General features: G+C 42.3%; 1 protein-coding gene and 1 pseudogene across 2 annotated transcripts; one reads left to right on the top strand and one right to left on the bottom strand.

Annotated features, from left to right (window-relative positions):
• Window positions 1-6: 6 nt before the first annotated feature.
• Window positions 7-826, bottom strand: LOC121810342 (annotated as a pseudogene).
• Window positions 827-8,095: 7,269 nt separating this feature from the next.
• On the top strand, window positions 8,096-18,832 carry LOC121742466. Of its 2 annotated transcripts, none has more exons than XR_006038054.1 (8): window positions 8,096-8,387; window positions 16,324-16,824; window positions 16,966-17,128; window positions 17,219-17,507; window positions 17,875-17,947; window positions 18,028-18,147; window positions 18,230-18,309; window positions 18,441-18,494. XR_006038054.1 is itself a non-coding variant. In XM_042135603.1 (8 exons), the coding sequence occupies exons 1-8, from the start codon at window positions 8,334-8,336 to the stop codon at window positions 18,567-18,569; spliced, it is 1,380 nt and encodes a 459-aa protein (XP_041991537.1). In that variant the 5' UTR covers window positions 8,097-8,333; the 3' UTR covers window positions 18,570-18,832. The 2 variants fall into 2 exon arrangements, 1 of the variants encoding a protein (XP_041991537.1); XM_042135603.1 differs by having other exon boundaries at window positions 8,097-8,387; window positions 18,028-18,118; window positions 18,441-18,832.
• The last annotated feature ends 282 nt before the right edge of the window (window positions 18,833-19,114 follow it).

Here is a 19,114-nt window from a genome sequence, read left to right as displayed (position 1 = left end):
ATTATCCTAAAATTTTCCGATGACGAAATGCCCCAACAAATCTTTCGTTACACCAAATTCTCCGCACATAAGAATTCCTTGCTGCAAACCCTCTCCACCTCCCGATCGAATTCGTGCACAAACACGTGCGTCTCCGCTGCGCCGCCCCTCTTGGTCCGCGCCATCACTACGGTTGTGAAAATCGCCGACATCCGCCCCGGCGCCGCCCCGAAATACCCCCTCGGCCCGTCAACCAGGATCACATCCCAAGCGATGTCGTACAGGTGATTAGGCTGGTCGTTGACGGTCATTTTGCAATCGGAGAAGAGGAGATTCTGCACCGGCCGGCACTCCCCATTCAATTGAATACTCAATCAAATCGTACAATTCGCTCACCTTCGTCGTGAATTGGACGCCGTACGCCTCGATCGACGGCTGCTTCTCCTCCGATTTCGACACCAGGTACGCGTTGTCGCTGACGAACACGGTGCGACCGTTGTGGTTGAGGGAATTTCACAGTAGGGTTTCGTGGCTGAGCCCGAAGACGAGGAGGTTGCAGGGGGCGGCGCAGCGGCGGAGCACGGCGGCGACGATGTTCAGCTCGTCGGCGGACATGCGGCCGGTGGAGGAGGCGTTGAGGGCGGTGTAGTGGAGAAGCGCGTCGAAGACGGAGTTGGGGAGGCTGGATTTGGAATTCTCGGCCGGCAGCGTCCCTGGTGGTGAAGAGGGTGAAGGCAAAGGTGAAGGTGAAGATGAAGAAGAGGACGAAGACGAAGAGCCACGCGTGCTGGGAAGGCCCCGCCGGCGCTCCGTGGTGGAGAACGATGAACTTGGCGCCGGTCTTCATGTGGATGAAGGTAAGGTGTTTGATGTGTTATTGTGTTAAAATTGTTAATCTAGTCAAAAATAAGTTAGATGGCGTTGACCGTCAAATTTTTTACGGAACCGTCCAAAATGGATCAAATGTGACCTGTTTTTATTTGTGATAGACTGAATAATTCAAAAGATAATATTTTGGACCAAAATAAAAAAAATCACAATATGTTAAAGACCAAAATGAGCCTTTAGTAGGCAAGATAAATAAATTGAAATTATGGTCTAACTGTGTAGCTAGTGTTGCCCACGGTTCGGAACCGGACGGTTCCGGTTCGGAACCGCCGGTTCCGGTTTGGTCGAAGGCGGAACCGGAACCGGACTGAGAGGCTATTTCACGGTTCCGGTTCCGGTTCGAAAACCGGCGGTTCCGGTTCTGGTTCCGGTTCGGAACCGCCGGTTTTTCCGGCGGTTTCGCGGTTCGAATTTTTTTTTTTTAATTTGAAATTTGGATTTATACAACAATTTGGAACAAGAGTACAAGACAATGTATAATTCAAATAGAAATACGACGAATAAGGAGAAAATGATATCAATTTTATTGAGTTTGAGTTGTAACGGACAACGATACATTACAATTTACAATACATATACATCTACAACTACAAGTATACAACATACAACAATGTAATATAATTTACAAGTGTCGTTGGACTCGGGAACGTAAATAAAAAAAAACATGAAATGGGGGGGGGGGAATTGAAAAGGGCTAGAGCTCAACTTAAACTTTCAAAGTTAAACTTTTCAAATTTAAGTTGAGTTGCCTACGTATCCACAATTTTATTGAGGAATCAAAGCCCACGTAGTTCTCGGGATGAAGACATATTGCTATGTAGAAATGTAGAAATATGGAATAATATATATATTTTTATTTTAGCAATTGAGAAAGAAAGACAACTTATAGAACTACGGGAACAAGTATAACTGTATAAGTGTATAACAATGCGTAATAAGAGTAGCACTTGCGTAATTAAATGAAAGCACAATAGCACAAATGAGAAATTGGAGACAAAGAGAGAGAATTGAGAGATTGAAGAGAGAAACTCTTATGGAAGAATTCGAATTTGAAATTTGAAAAAAAAAATTTGAATTTTCGGAAAACCGGCGGTTTTGGCGGAAAACCGCCGGAACCGCCGGTTTTGGCGGAAAACCGCCGGAACCGCCGGTTTCCGGGCAAAACCGCCGGTTTTCACGGTTAACCGCCAAAAAACCGCCGAAACCGGCCGGTTTTGCAGCTGAAAAGCTGCCACCGTCGGCCCCATCCCCGATGCCTTGATATACGCGCCCGAACCGGCGGTTCCGCCGGTTAACCGCAGGTTCCGAACCGTCCCGAACCGCCGGTTCGGTGACGGTTCCGGTTCGGAATATCTTGAACCTGAACCGGACCGCGACCCGAATTGCGACGGTTCCGGTTCGGGAAAATTGCCACGGTTCCGGTTCGGAACCGGAACCGGTGGGCATCTCTATGTGTAGCTATTTATAAAGCAGATTGTCCAATCTTTATGATCTGCTTTGTTATGAATGGATGGATGAGTAAGAAACGCTTTTTTATGGACTAATATGCTTTTGCCACTATGTCTTGTCTATTGATTTTGTCACGTAATTATTGTTTATTGTTATTATTATTTCTGGTCAATAATACCTGTATGATTACTTTCATCCAGCTCAAAATTTTCTTTTTAAAACCGTTTGATTAGAAGATTTAAATGAAATCAAATTAATTAAATTTCTTAATGAAGAGGTGGTGGCACTGTGTGGTGTAGTTTATTCCAACAAATTTAAGCTGGAATGACTTTTCCAGAAAGAAAATAAAATGTCATAGGTAACCTAGAAATGGTTGTTCGGCCTGGTTATCATTTAAATTGGGATGATACGACATGTGTTTTTGCTTTTATTAGAGCATCCACAATAGTTCGTGGACAAGCAATAGCTCAGCCATAGCTCAGCCACAAACTCCTCCGCCACATCAGCAGCATTAAATTTCTCCTGTCACATCAGCAGGACAAGCAACTGGACAAACAATAGTCTAGTCATAGCTCAGCCACATCATCAGCACTAAAAATAAATAATAAACAATCACACAAAATACGTAATTAAATTTACGACACATATACGGGAAAATTTAATAATATTATTAAAAATTTAAAAAGTACATTAATTAAAAAAAACAAAATTGAGCTCGCCGGTCGCTCGCCGATCGGGGGCGAGCCGATCGGCGAGCGAATCGGCGTGCGCTCGCCGAAATTCTCGCCGATTTGGCGCTCACCGGCTGCAATAGTTCGGCGAGCGGACCGGAGAGCGCCAAAAATCGGCGAGCCGGTGCGCTCGCCTCTATTGCGGATGCTCTTAGAAAATAATTAGTGTTCGACTTTGTGTTACGAAGAAAAGCAAAAACTGAGGCTGAAAAGAGTACTTCTTCATCAATACTTTTATATATATAGTCTGTGGTGTTGGAGCCATGTGTTTTTGCTAATAGTAACTACCAACCAACTTTATTATTGGTGCAACATTCCATCAGAAAAGACCATATATTATTAAATCATGATTCACTATCAAATCAAATATTGGTCCCAACTTCTCATCAATCATTTATTTTACACCCGAATCATTGTTTATGTCTATCAAAATGTTAGATTTATCATATCTACATAAAATATGATAGTATATAATATTATTTGTAAACCTAATCAATCAACGCGATATTGATTCCACCAATCTTTCGACTATTAACCAAGTTTATCTAAATTATTGTTTATAGACTAAAGTCCCAAAATGGTCCTTAACATATAGCGTTTTTTGATTTTGGTCCAAAACATTATCTTTTGAATTATTCGGTCCCTCACATTTGAAATCGGATCACATTTGGTCCATTTTGGACGGTTCCTCAAATTGTTGACGGTTTTAATTACCGGGTCACTAATCCGTCACTAATCCGTCACTAATTGGGAGAAACTGATCCGTCATTAATCCGTCACAAAATCCGTCACTAATTTTACATTATTATTTAACATTTCTATTGATTTATAATTCTAGAGAAATTTCGGAATATGGGTTTAAATTCGCTGACCTTTCGAGATAAGGGATTCAATTCGCTTACCTTTCGAAATATGGGTCCGAGACATGCGAATTTTTCGGAATAAGGGTTTTACACCTTTTTATATTTATTCTCTTCATTTTTCTTATTATTTCCCTTCCAATAATTATAGATTTACTAAACTATCCTTTAACTCATCTCTCAAAAATTTCAGTTTACCTCCCTCCAAACGATTTGCGCTCCAATCTTAAAAGTCAATCTTCTCTCTCAAATTCTCACGTCCGCTGATACAAAAATAAGGAATGAATGATTCTTAAAATGTCCATAACAATATATATAAAAGTTAAGAATTGCAGAAAAAAATGAACTAATTTCATCCTATTAATTCTATTAATCATGCGCTTCAAATTTGATATTAAACCTCTGAAATTCTCCTACTTCTCATTGGAAAATTTCAGATCATTCTTCCTAATTGGTTTTGCTGCCTCTGTTTTATTATAATTACACAAACAGATCAATTACAAGAACTAATAAAATTACACGAACAGAGCAAATACATCAAAATTAGAAAACGAAAAAAAGACTTCTAATACAAAACCGCATAATTTGATAAACTTGTTTATGAGATAATCAGGAAACTGAAAGTTAGTAAGGAAGAAGAGAACTCGACAGTGAGATACGAGAAGAGAAATCGACAGAGATGAGATAAAAAGAAGTTAATTAAGCAAAAATATGAAAGAAAAAAAAAATACCAGATGAGATTTGGGGGGGAGAAATCGGCAGATTTGGAGGCGGAGGCGAGGCGGCGTGAACGTGAGAATTTGAGAGAGAAGATTGACTTTTAGAGCGCAAATCGTTTGTAGAGAGGTAAAATGAAATTTTTGAGAGATGGGTTAAAGGATAGTTTAGTAAATCTATAATTATGAGAAAGGAAATAATAAGAAAAATGAAGAGAATAAATATAAAAAGGTGTAAAATCCTTATTCCGAAAAATTCGCATGTCTCGGACCCATATTTCGAAAGGTAAGCGAATTGAATCCCTTATCTCGAAAGGTTAGCGAATTTAAACCCATATTCCGAAATTTCTCATTATTCTATCCACCCCATCACTTCAGCTTCTTCCCCTTCCCCTTCCAACACAGACGCCGCCGCCTTCCCTCTCCTCAAACTCCTTCCCGCCACCATTCTCACTCTAGTAACCTTTCTCTCTCTAGAAGAACTAGAGGTCCCTCCAATCAACCAACAAGAAGCCCCCTTCCAAGAAGCAGTGCCGCCACAATTCACCGCCCCTCTTCGACTGCGACTGCTTCCACACCAGCTTCTGGTTCCGCTGGGACTCCTCCCCCAACCGCGAGCTCATCCACCAAACCATCGAAGCCTTCGAGGACCACTTGAACTCCGGCGACTCTCTCAACAACTCCCCCAAGACCAAACGCAGGGACAAATTGGTCCGCCGCAACAAACCCCTAATTTCCTCGCTGCCCAAAAATCAAGAAATTCCCATCTCCTCTGTCGCGCCACCGCCCGATGCTGAGGCTGATGGTGATGAATTAGCCACGGGAGTGAGTGGGAAGAAGGAGATGGAGGACGACTGTGTGGCAGAGCCGGCGGCGAGGCCGAGGACGCATAAATGGGCCGACAGCGTCTGTGTTGGAAGGGGAAGGGGAAGGGGAAGAGGAAGAAGATGTGGGCCCAAGGCTTGTTGCCTTGGGACTTTGCAAGCATACGGGCCTGGACCAGTCTGAGGGTGGTCAACTTACGAGCCGAGACCCGTCTGAGGGTGGGTTAAGCGACTAGTTCGTGGGCCACGAGGGGCAGGAGGAGGCTAGTTCGGACGTGACCACGAGGGGCTGGAAGAGGCTGGTTCGCTTGCCAATGTATCTCGAACTCCGATGTGTGTGTGTAAAAAAAAAGATGAAGTGAAGGGGTGGACATTTTTGTTTTATTTTAAATTTTTTAGTTTTAGGTTAATTAGATATTAGCCATTAATAAAACATAATTATAACTCTTAATCCGGTCAAAAGTTTCAAAATGGTCCTTAACATATTAGTGACGGATTAGTGACCCGGTAATTAAAACCGTCAAAAATTTGACGGAACCGTCCAAAATGGACCAAATGTGATCCGATTTCAAATGTGAGGGACCGAATAATTCAAAAGATAATGTTTTAGACCAAAATAAAAAAACGCAATATGTTAAGGACCATTTTGGGACTTTAGTTTTGTTTATATTGTCCACCAATTGTTCTTCCCCATCCCATTTTTTCTCTTTTTGGAGATGCATCATTGTAATTTCAAATTTGTGTTACATTGATATTTTTTTTTTGCAACGAGTGGCGGTCAAATCAAAATTTTAATTTTCAAATTTGTACTCCCTCCGTCCCATAGTAGATGTCACATTTTTCTTTTTAGTTTGTTCCACAAAAAATGTCGTATTTCCTCTTTTGAAATTTTTTTTCTCTCACATCAATTATAAAATTATATTTTTTTCTCACCAATTAACACATAAAACAACATCTTCTAAAATCTCGTGACATCTCTCAAGTGTGCCACCTTCTTTGGGATGGAGGGAGTACTTTTTTATATATGGCCGTGTAAATAATATGAGCCACAAATCATGTTAAAACTATGTATTTGGACTCATTGTCGTTTGTTCATATTCGTTAATCTTGATTTAATTTGTCACGTGCAATCAGTATGCGTGCGTGCATGTAAGTGAATTATTCAAATTAGATGATATCATAATTTAAACAAACCCTACTCTAGTAGGTAGGATTATCTGACACGTGGAGTGGAGTTGCATCTGCAACATATGTAATGAGTTTCTTACTGTATTTGAATCAAAGTTAAAAAGACAAAACTGAAGTTTAAAATTAATATGAGGAACAATGCCATTCACTCAAACCAAAAATAATTGTTTTATTGTTTATATATTCGGAAGGCTTGTAATTCTCATGGAAGGGAGAAGATTATAGTCAATGTCGTCGCATACTTAATTTGACCTTCTAAAGACTTGTTTTATAGTAATACTCCTAATTAGAGGGGTAAATTATAAAATAGACACAACCACAAAAATAGAGCCACGTGGACAATACAAAAGCACTAAATAGAGTGTAGTGCAATTATGCGGATGAGTTTTTTTTTTTATACTAATTATGCGGATGAGTTAAATGGGCTATTTTTATCCCATTCATCACGTTCATTATATTTTAATTTGGTGTATGAAATTCTTGATAATGATAAAAACAAAATTTCACTAATTTTTACAAAATTGAAAAAAAAAATGCATCCACAAAAAATAATCATGTTCATTTTTCCATTTTGAACATTCCATGTAGTCATTTCAGTAAAAATACTAACACATTTTTTCACTATTACTTTTCACTCTTTCTTACTTTATTATCTTTTCCTTTCTTCTACTTTATTACTGTATCTTTTTATTATGTTACATTACACGTCTTTTCATAATCTCCATGTTAAAAAGAAATGTCTTCACTACTATGAAACGGGAGAGTGATAAATTAATTACTCAATGTCCATCAATTATCGTCTTATTTTGTCATTTTGGTCCGTTAATCAATAAATGTCTCATTTAGTTTTTTACTCCCTCCGTCCCTCTATAGTAAAGGCGTTTCATTTTGAACACTCGTTTTCGAAAAATTATAATAAATAGTTAAAGTGGAGAGAAAGTAAAGTAAAAAAAATAATATAGTTAACAATATTCTCTATATTATTCTTTCTCTTATTTTATATTTTCTCTATTTTAATTATTTATTATCATTTTTTTCCGAAACGGCCGCTGAAAATGAAACGCTTCTACTACAGAGGGACTGAGAGAGTACTATTTTTGTTAATAGATCTTACATTCCACCTAACTTTATTTCATTCACAATGCATTATAAAATTATGTACTCCATAAAAGTATGATTCATCTTCTACTAATCTTTTTCATCCACTATTTTATTTTCTTAAAATTTGTGTCTGATCAAATTTGATCTTGTAATTATTAACTGAGGGTGTAATATATTTTCTATATCTTTTAAGTTATATCATAAGATTAGTGGAAGATATACAAATGAATAGTAATATATTTATTTATTTATTTTTATGATTAAATGAACATAAATTTAAAGGCCGTGCTACGGGGAAGTTGAACCCGAGACCTTTTGAATACGGATATATTTATGGAAAGCGATACATGAATTTGAATTAAAAAAAATGGCGAACGCAGTGTAAATACAGCAGCAGCTCTCTTCTTGTGCAGACGTGCGTAGTAAATACAGCAGCATCGTCCCAACACCTACCTTCTTCTTCCATTTATATCTTCTGATTCCTCACAATTCATGTCTTTCTCTCTCCTCTAACCACCTCTCCATCTCCTGCCCCTACATACAAATACTCATAAAAGCTCCGATTCATTTCTTCAATTTCGTTTTTCGCATACCGAGATGATGAGCAGCGCTCAACCACAACCACAAGTTGCTGTTCCGATCGCCACTCAGGTTAATTCTACTTCTAAATTTTCTTATCCTTCCCACAAATCTTTAATTTCTGCATTGGATCATTGATTCTCTATCAGTATTTGTATTTATATATGCGTGCAGCTCATATTCCGAATTCCTTCTGCCGTTTAAATTTCCATTTTAGCCCCTATTTAGTTTCTGCAACTTCTATTCATTAGCTGAACAATTACACTGCAATAATTCCTGATAAAATGCTAGTTTTTGACATACCTCTCGCCTTTTTTCATGCTTTCTTTAAAATATGCATTTTTGTGGAGTAGTCAACTTCATTATTCACTTTACGAAGTGATGGAGTACGTACTAAAAAAATACTAAACAAGCCCAACAGCAGTAAAGCCCAAGAAAGAGTATCAGTTCGGCATGGCTAAAGAATATCAGTCCGGCAGGACTCAAGAGTTCAGTTCGGCACAACCACAGAGTTCGGCCCCAGCCTACAGCCCGGTAAAAGCCAACCAATCAAACTCTGCTCTCTGGTCGGCATCAAGCTCTACTCTCAGATCGGCAAAAGCTGCTCGGCAATAATTCAGCAGTCCGGTCTCAGTATTCGACCGAACTAGGAAATAGTGGACTCATGCAAGATTTCCACCTCCGCTACACCGACGATCTATTTAGTGGTGTCAAGCAGTCATTAACTCATGCAGGATAGTGGACCCATGCAAGGTCGCCACGACCTCCACGACATCCACTACCTAATAAATGCTGCATGCCACGATCTTGGTTCAATGTATAAATAGAACCTAGGTCAGATAGATAGTCTCCTTCTGTTAACTTCTGTTAAGCTCTCTAGAGAGAAAATAGCAAATAGCAAGTCTGTATTGTTAGCTGTAGAAAACAGATCAAGCAATACAACTCTGCCCTCTTTTCTTCCCGTGGACGTAGATTTACCTCAGTAAATCGAACCACGTAAATCTCTGTGTGTTGATCTTCCTTTATTTTTACGAGCATTCATCACCATCAAAAATTCGCCGACTCATCACTGGCGCCGTCTGTGGGAAACAGAGAACCAAATTTGTGATAAAGCGAATTTTTGACCCTTTTTCCACCCCAAAAAAATGCATACCAGATCACATAACACCCATAATACCGTTCGTGATAACCGTGAGGAAGCTAGTCCAGCTCGCAGGTCTGAAAAACGGCCTCGGGAGACATCTACCTCCGGTTCTCACGAAGAAGGAACAAGCCACTCCAGGAGTCATCGCACCGAGTCTTCCCAGCAGCCCGATTTAAATGAAGCTGTCAAGCTGTTCTTGGCCGAGAAGCAGGAGGAGTTCTTAACCTTCCTGCAGAAGAGCCAACAGCCGGAGAAGACAACAGCGGATTCTCCCTCCTCATCCAGACATGAAAGTCACTACCGCAGTAGTGACGTGTCTTCCAGGAGAAAGAATCCTCAACCCCGACATGTTCCTGTTCCTCCTCGGTACCGGAACCACAGGAGAACTCCATCTCCTCCGTACCGAAGAGATGTCGTGTTCGCCATGTACGGAGCATTAAAGACTCCGTTCTCGGACGATATCACCCGAACTCCCTTGCCGCGGAACTACCGGACACCGTCAATAACTTATGACGGGCTAGAGGATCCTCATGACTTCTTGGGACGCTATCAATATAATATGGCGAACCAGGGTCTCAATGAGGTCCATATGTGCAAGCTGTTCCCCGAGCTGCTCATCGGGAACGCCAGAAGGTGGTTCGACGGCCTTCCTCAAGGCAGCATTAGATCCTACCGAGATCTAATGGATGCTTTCCACAGGAGGTTCTTTCAGAAAGCGGAAGCCCGGATCACTTCGGCTCAGCTGCTTTCTATACGTCAAGGTCGCGACGAAAAGATCAGCGACTTCCTGACGAGATTCCATAAGGAATGCCTACAAGTAGATAATCTCAATGATCTACTTGTCATTTCGGCATTCCAGAATGGAATCCTGCCCGGAGCTCTCTACAGAAAGCTCGTGGAATGCAGTCCGCAAACAGCTCAAGAGATGTGGGACATTGCGGACCAGTTTTCCCGTGCGGATGAGGCAGACCGTCGAAAACGGTCTTTAGACAGCTCATCCCGAGGAGACGAAAAGAAGCCCGATCATAGCGATCAGAGGCTTCCTCGCCGAACTCCTTTTGAAAGAATTCAAAGGGCACCGGTACAAGGCAGATTGGGACCACGTCTCAATCCTGAGAAGCCGCCCGCTCAGTTCGTACCCTTAAACAAGTCAAGAGCGGAAATTTTCGAACTACATTCCGATATGTTCGAAAAACCAAGGCGGATGACGAAATCGGCCGCGCGCCGACCTCAGGATCAATTTTGCTCCTTCCATCAAACCCACGGACACGATACCGAGGAGTGCCGAGATTTGGCTGCAGGTATTGATGTTCTTGTGAAAACAGGAACGTTAAAAAAATATCAAAGCAAGCAGCCGAAAAAGAACAAAAGGCAGAGAGGTGCGAACTGCAATCCTCAGGATCCGAAAAGGCATAAGGATCCCGAAGACGACGACGAGCCGCAATATGATGGAGTAATCCTGACTATTGATGCTCTCCCTGCCGGGAAGACTAAGTCGTCCCTAAAAGCAGAACGCAGAGTTTCCAATCAAGAGGAGCCAACACATAAAAGGCTGAAGAAAGACGAAGTGATTACATTTTCAGATGCCGATCCCGTCCTAGCCATCTCTCCTCACCAAGACGCTATTGTCATTCAAGCCGGAGTGGCAAACAAACTGATCCATAGAGTATTTGTGGATACAGGAGCGTCAGTCAGCATTCTTTTTAAAGAATGTTTCGATAAAATGGAAGTGGATCCAGCTCGGCTCAGTCCGGCTCCACTTCCTCTGAAAAGTTTCGCCCAGGAGGACACCCGCCCTGAAGGTATTATCAGCCTTCCGATCACGGTGGGAAAAGCGCCTACAAGCTCCAATACGATGATCGAGTTCTTTGTGGTGAAAGCTCGGTCCCCGTACAACATCATCCTGGGGAGAGACTGGCTCAACACAGTTCGGGCCGTTTGCTCTACTTATCACCTCACCATCAAGATCCCTACTAAAGGAGGGATAGCGGTCATCCGAGGTGACCAAAAGAGAGCAAAGGAATGTCTACAAATTGCGCTTAGAAGTGCCGAGCAGTCAGATCGGCACCACCAAGCATAGCAATCACAGCAGCCGGAGTCAGAGGCGATGACCGAAGTCATACCGGAGCCGAACTCGATGACAGTTCAGCTGTACGAAGACGATCCATCCAGAACGGTTAAGATCGGCTTCGCGGGAACGCCCCTACTTCGAGAAAAAACCATCCAGCTCCTCAAGGAGTATAAAGACGTCTTTGCATGGTCTCCGTTGGACATGACCGGAGTGCCCCCCGAGGTAATCACTCATCGGTTAAATATTGATCCTTCAATCCGGCCAGTAAAACAGAAGCAAAGACTCTTTGCGGCAGAAAGAAGCCAAGTCATCCATGACGAAGTCCGCCAATTACTAAAAGCGGATGTACTATTCGAGGTGAAATATCCTTCCTGGGTGGCCAATCCTGTGATGATCAAGAAAAAAGGAGGAGGATGGCGGATGTGCATAGATTTTACTGATCTAAACAAGCACTGTCCTAAAGATTGCTATCCCCTTCCGAATATAGATAAAAAAGTAGAAGCTTTGATCGGCTTCGAAATTTTCTGTTTTCTTGATTTATACAAAGGATATCACCAAGTGTTGATGAATGAGAGTGACGCTCCGAAAACAGCTTTCATTACCGATTTCGGCATTTTCGCTTATAAAAAGATGCCATTCGGTTTAAAGAATGCCGGAGCCACTTATCAAAGGATGGTAGACAAGCTTTTTCGGCACCTAATCGGAAAACAGGTTGAAGTGTATGTCGACGACATAGTCGTCAAAAGCAAAAGCACTTCGGAGTACGAGCACAACCTCAAGTCCACTCTCAGCGTGCTCAAGAAAGCCAACCTCAAACTTAATCCCCAAAAGTGTACCTTTTTGGTAGATTCGGGAAAGTTTCTGGGTTGTTGGGTTTCAAAGGACGGACTCAAGGCAAACCCCTCAAAAGTTCAAGTCGTTCAGAACATGGCAATGCCGAAGTCCATACATGACGTGCAAAGGCTAACCGGATGTCTAGCCGCACTGAATCGATTCCTTTCCCAAGCAGCCGAAAAGCAACTGCCGTTCTTCAAGGTGTTGAAAAAGGCACCAAAGCTCGAGTGGGGAGCCGAGCAGAAAAAGGCCTTTGACGAGCTCAAAAGTTATCTAGCCGAGCTTCCTATTCTCTCTGCTCCAACCGAAGCCGAAGTAATATTCTTATACTTAGCGGCATCAGATCAAACCATCAGCGCGGTGCTTGTACGAGAAGAAGGCCTAAAGCAGTTTCCCATCTACTTTACAAGCCGAGCATTAAGAGGTCCAGAAACAAGGTATCAACCTCTAGAAAAAATGGCTCTGGCGTTAGTAAATGCAGCAAGGAGACTGCGGCCATACTTCTATGCTCACAAGGTATGCGTCTTAACCGATCTGCCTCTTCGGCAAGTTTTGACCAAGCCAGAAGCGTCAGGCAGAATCGCCAAATGGGCCATAGAGCTGGGAGAACACTCAATCGAGTACCTACCTCGGAAAGCCATCAAGGGACAAGCCTTGGCAGATTTTCTTACAGAAGCCAAGTTCGATCAAGCAATCCCTGTCATTGCCGAACAGAAAAAGTCTGCCAATGCCGAACTAGCACAGCCCTTGGAATCCGAAGTAGAGCCGCCAGACTGCTGGAGCGGATTCGTAGATGGAGCTTCAAACAAGATGGGAAGTGGAGCTGGTATTATACTCATCGCTCCCGACGGACACGAGGTAACCTACTCACTTCGGTTCCTATTCCCCACTACTAATAATGAAGCCGAGTACGAAGCCCTCCTGGCCGGACTCCAGTTAGCGCAAAGTCTGCTCGTCAAATCTCTCAAAGTCCATTGTGATTCACAAGTCATAGTAAATCACATGTTGGGTACAAGTGAAGCTCGTGACGAGAGAATGAAGAAGTATTTGGACAAAGCGCAAAGCATCAGCCGAAGTTTCTCCTATTTTCGGATAATCCGCGTTCCCAGAGCGGAAAATAGCCGAGCAGATACCTTAAGTAAGTTGGCCTCAGATCCGAGCTCAAAGGCGGAAGAATTAATGCATCGAAGCATTGATGAAGCCGAGGTACATTCAGTATCCAGCTCGCCGAACTGGATGACGCCGATCTTGCAGTATCTGGATCAAGGACAATTGCCCGAGGATAAGAGAGAAGCTCGGAAGATCACGTGCCGAGCACTTCGGTACGAACTTCATGAAGGAGTCCTCTTTAGAAAGTCTTACCTCCAGCCGTTATTGCGGTGCGTAGGACCAGAAGAGACGGACTACATCCTCAGAGAAGTTCATGAAGGATCGTGCGGCAGCCACATCGGAGCTAGAGCTTTAGCTAAAAAAGTTCTAAGATGGGGATATTATTGGCCAACTTTGGTACAAGAAGCAGTGCAGCTCGTCAAGACATGCCCGAAGTGCCAAATCCATGCAAATATCCCAAGGATGCCGCAGACCGATCTATTCACTATGCAAAGCCCTTGGCCTTTCATGCAATGGGGCATAGACATAGTGGGACCACTTCCTCAAGCACCTCGGCAAATGAAATTCCTAATCGTTGCCGTGGACTACTTTACGAAGTGGGTGGAAGCTGAACCATTAGCTACGATAACAAGCTCGAAGGCATTGGATTTCGTCTGGAAGAACATAGTGTGCCGATTTGGCATACCCCACATCCTCATCTCGGATAACGGGACTCAGTTCACCAACAAGACGTTCAAGAATTGGTGCCAAGAGCTGAATATTCAACAGCGGTTCACTTCGGTTTCTCATCCACAAGCAAACGGACAAACGGAGGTAACAAATCGTATCCTGGTGAAAGGGTTAAAAGCTCGGTTAGAACAAGCCAAAGGACAATGGGTAGAAAATCTCCCTCAAGTCCTATGGTCCTACCGAACTACACCCACAACCTCCAACGGTGAAACTCCGTACAGCCTTGTGTACGGCACTGAAGCCGTAATTCCGGTGGAGATCGGCGTACCCAGTCCCCGAACTCTAAATTTCTCCTCAGAAATGAATGACGACGGACTGAGAGCAGAGCTAGATCTTGCCGAAGAAAGAAGAGAATTGGCATGCATAAAAGCAGCCAAGTACAAGGAGCAAGTAGCCCGATATTACAACCAAAGGGTGAAGAAGCTGCAATTTCAAGTGGGAGATCTCGTCTTGAGAAACAACGAAGTAAGCCGAGCAGAAAAGCTGGGCAAGCTCGAACCCACATGGGAAGGTCCGTATCGGGTGTCAGAAGTCCTCGGCAAAGGGTCTTACAAATTGGCTCACATGTCAGGAGAACAGGTACCCCGAACATGGCACATTTCCAACCTCAAGAAGTTTCATTTGTAAGAGACAGTCCGGTCAGTCAGTCTTGAGTCCTGTCCGGTCAATGTGCTTTATTTGGTTTGCTTGATCTTTGTTTCTCTATGTGCTTTTTATTTGCCTCTATGCGTTTTGTCTATGTGTTTTGTCTGTCTCTGTGCGTGTCGTCTCTTACAAATGTTACTGAGGTATCTTGTTCTTCGAAGGCTGATCCCCTTCTTAGAACATATATAAGCCAACGATTGTGAGTCAAAGCTTCTACAGAAGATACAAGACCACAATTCAGCTTAAACAAGCAGTTCGTCTGAAACGAGCTGCAACAAGCCAACGATTGTGAGTCAAAGCTTCTACAGAAGATACAAGACCACAATTCAGCTTAAACAAGCAGTTCGTCTGAAACGAGCTGCAACAAGCCAACGATTGTGAGTCAAAGCTTCTACAGAAGATACAAGACCACAATTCAGCTTAAGAATCAAGCACTTCGTCTGAAACGAACTGCAACAAAAGTCTGATTCTCGCAATAAAACTTGCCTGAATTAGGACTAGGGAAAGTCCGATCCACGCGATAAAACTCGCCGAATTAGGACAAGGGAAAGTCCGATCCCCAAATTAGGACAACGGAAAGTTCGATCCGAGCGATAAAACTCGCCAAATTAGGACACAAACCAAGTCCGGTCAAAGAAGAGTTCACTTCATCAGACCGAGGACAAACATCAACTTACCCCGTACCTTTATCCAGAATGCCGAAGTGATTCACTTCACTTTTCGGGGGGGGTAGTGATGGAGTACGTACTAAAAAAATACTAAACAAGCCCAACAGCAGTAAAGCCCAAGAAAGAGTATCAGTTCGGCATGGCTAAAGAATATCAGTCCGGCAGGACTCAAGAGTTCAGTTCGGCACAACCACAGAGTTCGGCCCCAGCCTACAGCCCGGTAAAAGCCAACCAATCAAACTCTGCTCTCTGGTCGGCATCAAGCTCTACTCTCAGATCGGCAAAAGCTGCTCGGCAATAATTCAGCAGTCCGGTCTCAGTATTCGACCGAACTAGGAAATAGTGGACTCATGCAAGATTTCCACCTCCGCTACACCGACGATCTATTTAGTGGTGTCAAGCAGTCATTAACTCATGCAGGATAGTGGACCCATGCAAGGTCGCCACGACCTCCACGACATCCACTACCTAATAAATGCTGCATGCCACGATCTTGGTTCAATGTATAAATAGAACCTAGGTCAGATAGATAGTCTCCTTCTGTTAACTTCTGTTAAGCTCTCTAGAGAGAAAATAGCAAATAGCAAGTCTGTATTGTTAGCTGTAGAAAACAGATCAAGCAATACAACTCTGCCCTCTTTTCTTCCCGTGGACGTAGATTTACCTCAGTAAATCGAACCACGTAAATCTCTGTGTGTTGATCTTCCTTTATTTTTACGAGCATTCATCACCATCAAAAATTCGCCGACTCATCACGAAGCTACTTGTAGCTTTTAGCATTTATACTAATTCAAACTTTTATCTCAGGTGGAAAAGCCTTCAGAAATGATGGAAGAAACATCGCAGGGCAAGGGCAAACAATGGAGGAAACCAAATCTTTTCCTGGAGATACCTACCAGAGCCGACGAGTCTCCTCCAGAAGTCGTGCAAATAAACATGCCTCCGACTCCAATTCCGACTCCCAAGAGAGTGAACTTCCTTTTAACGTCTGATTTTAATGATTCATTACCAAATGAATCTTCTGAACCCTCCTCAGCCAGAGGGAAACCCTCTATCATGAGTTTTATGCCAAAGTTGGGCTTCAAACACTGGGGTTCGAATTCGGATGTGGACAAGGCCGTCAATGTTGATTCGAGTTCCTCCACTGTTGCTACACAAGATAAGCTATCAATTTCGCGGTCATGGTCACTCACCAAGATTTTCACACCAAGGATTAAGAGGGCATCATCCATGCCTGTACCTGAGGTCCCAAATCAAAATTTGGAGAGTATTCATGGAGGAAATGTTAACAGTCATCTCACAGTTGGGGTAACCTCTTAAGATTTCTTCCAGTAGTTTTAATAAAACTCTGCTTTGTGGCCTACTTATCTGGTAATGGGATGGACTTGTTGGCTGCTTGAGATTGGTGAGTGTACCTAACATATTTGTGTTGGTCGTCTTGTTTTGTAGATTAAAGAAGTTGGACACATGTCCCGATCACATTCTCTTCCGGTCATCAACAAGGAAAATGGGATTCCAAAACTGAACTCTTTCTTTCGTGTGATCCCCTCAACACCTAAAGTGAGGGATGCGGAGTCTGAGGTGTCTGTGGCTTCAACAGGAAAAAATGATGGTAATCATAAAATAATCTAATTCAAATGCTGCATCTATTTGTACATCATTTATGGCGTGTGTATGCATATGAAGTTACGGCTATTCTCAGAGAATAACGAAGCTGGTGGAGAAGACATACCAGAAGAGGAAGCTGTGTGTCGAATTTGCTTGGTTGAGCTATGTGAAGATGGAGAGACTTTTAAGCTGGAGTGTAACTGCAAAGGCGAACTTTCTTTGGCTCATCGAGAATGTGCAGTTAAATGGTTTGCCATTAAAGGTAACAAGACGTGTGAAGTCTGCAAGCAAGAAGTTCTTAATCTACCAGTCACACTTCTACGCGTCCAAAGCTCTGTAACTAGGGCGACAGATTTCAGAGAAATAGAGTTCAATGGACACAGGCAAGTGGTCAACTATATATCTGAAGCTGAAGTTTTGTCATTTGATCTCAAAATAATCGAATGAGTACATTGTACCCCATATTATGCCGTTTCTGGTTAATTCCTACTGCATGAAATTATCAAATGAAACTATGGCTGACATTCAAAATGTATGGAGTTTGGCAGGGAAATAGAACATACAAAGAGCATTGAAAACTATGAGAAATGTGATTTGACCATTTTCCCTTCCTTTCCTGCATCTGAGATACTGCAGTCTGCATATCACACACATATTGTTTGGCGCACTGCCTTGTATAAGCAACGAACACCTAATATGTTATCTTTTGTATGCGAGTGTAACCGTGTCTGTTTTGTTTCTTCAATGCAGAATTTGGCAGGAATTGCCTATTCTTGTCATTGTTGGTATGCTAGCCTACTTCTGTTTTCTCGAGCAGCTACTGGTAAGGTCGCGTGGAATTTATTTTCTGGAGACCAAGCACAGCATATAGTTCACTATTAACTAAGTTTGTTTATGATGCAGGTTAAGAACTTGAAGTCCAGTGCAATTGCTATATCACTTCCAGTTTCTTGTGTGCTTGGCCTCCTCTCATCCATGACATCTTCAGCTATGGGTATTTCTAATTCTCAGTCCAAAAAGAGAGTAATGCTGGCGCTGCTAATTAGTAAAAGCTAATTATCAAATCTCCGCCAGAAAGAGCTAAGCATTCTTTAATATCTTGCAGTGAAGAGAAGATTTGTGTGGGCATATGCATCATGCCAGTTCATTCTTGTTGTCCTCTTCGCCCATATATTCTACAACGTGGTAAGAAATTCATTTTCGTAATGCAGATTTTGCATTCCATGGCTTGAACCAGTCTTGAACAGGTTTTAGGCTATATTATTCTTGATTTCTTGCGGCCTGAGATATGCAATTGCAATGTTATATGAGTGTAGATTCATGTGCAACCTGTTGTATCGATCCTTCTATCCACATTTGCTGGATTTGGCGTGGCGATGAGTGGAGCTTCTGTTATTGTAGAGATCATCAGATGGAGAGAACGACGTTGGGCTACCACATTCTAGACCGCCTCATTTCTAGGCCTCGTGCCAGGGGAATGGGTGTTAACAGTTGCAGCTGAAAATGGAAGTTTCTTACAGTATGATACCAATTGATCTGTCTCATGCTAGGAATTAGGCCATGAAAAAAAGCTTTTTAGCGATGAAATGAAATGTATATCTATTTTGTTCAAATTAGGATACCACTTCAACACTCAATTGGGCGGTGGAGATAGTTTGGAAGATATATATGGAATGATCAAATGCGTGTTGTTTGATTTTGGAACTTATACAATGTGTTAGGAGAATTGAAAACCCCATTCTCGGGATAAATACTTCCTAGAATGGTTGATGAATTCTTGTTATTATCTCATTAGTTTATAAAAATTGGGAAATACAAAAAATGATTAAAGGCTTTATTGACCAAATTATAATCGCAATTCGAAACTTAGCAGGAGGAAATTGCATATCATCCGTGAATTTAATTTTGCAATTCGACCGATGCGTGACATACTCCCTTGGTCCCCTATAAAACGATTCATTTATTTTTGAGATGTATTCTTAAATGGAAC

Source organism: Salvia splendens, chromosome 7 (assembly GCF_004379255.2).
Source record: "Salvia splendens isolate huo1 chromosome 7, SspV2, whole genome shotgun sequence".
Classification (NCBI taxonomy): Eukaryota; Viridiplantae; Streptophyta; class Magnoliopsida; order Lamiales; family Lamiaceae; genus Salvia; species Salvia splendens.
Note: the sequence above shows the minus strand (reverse complement) of the source record. Positions and strands in the feature narration are given on the sequence as shown.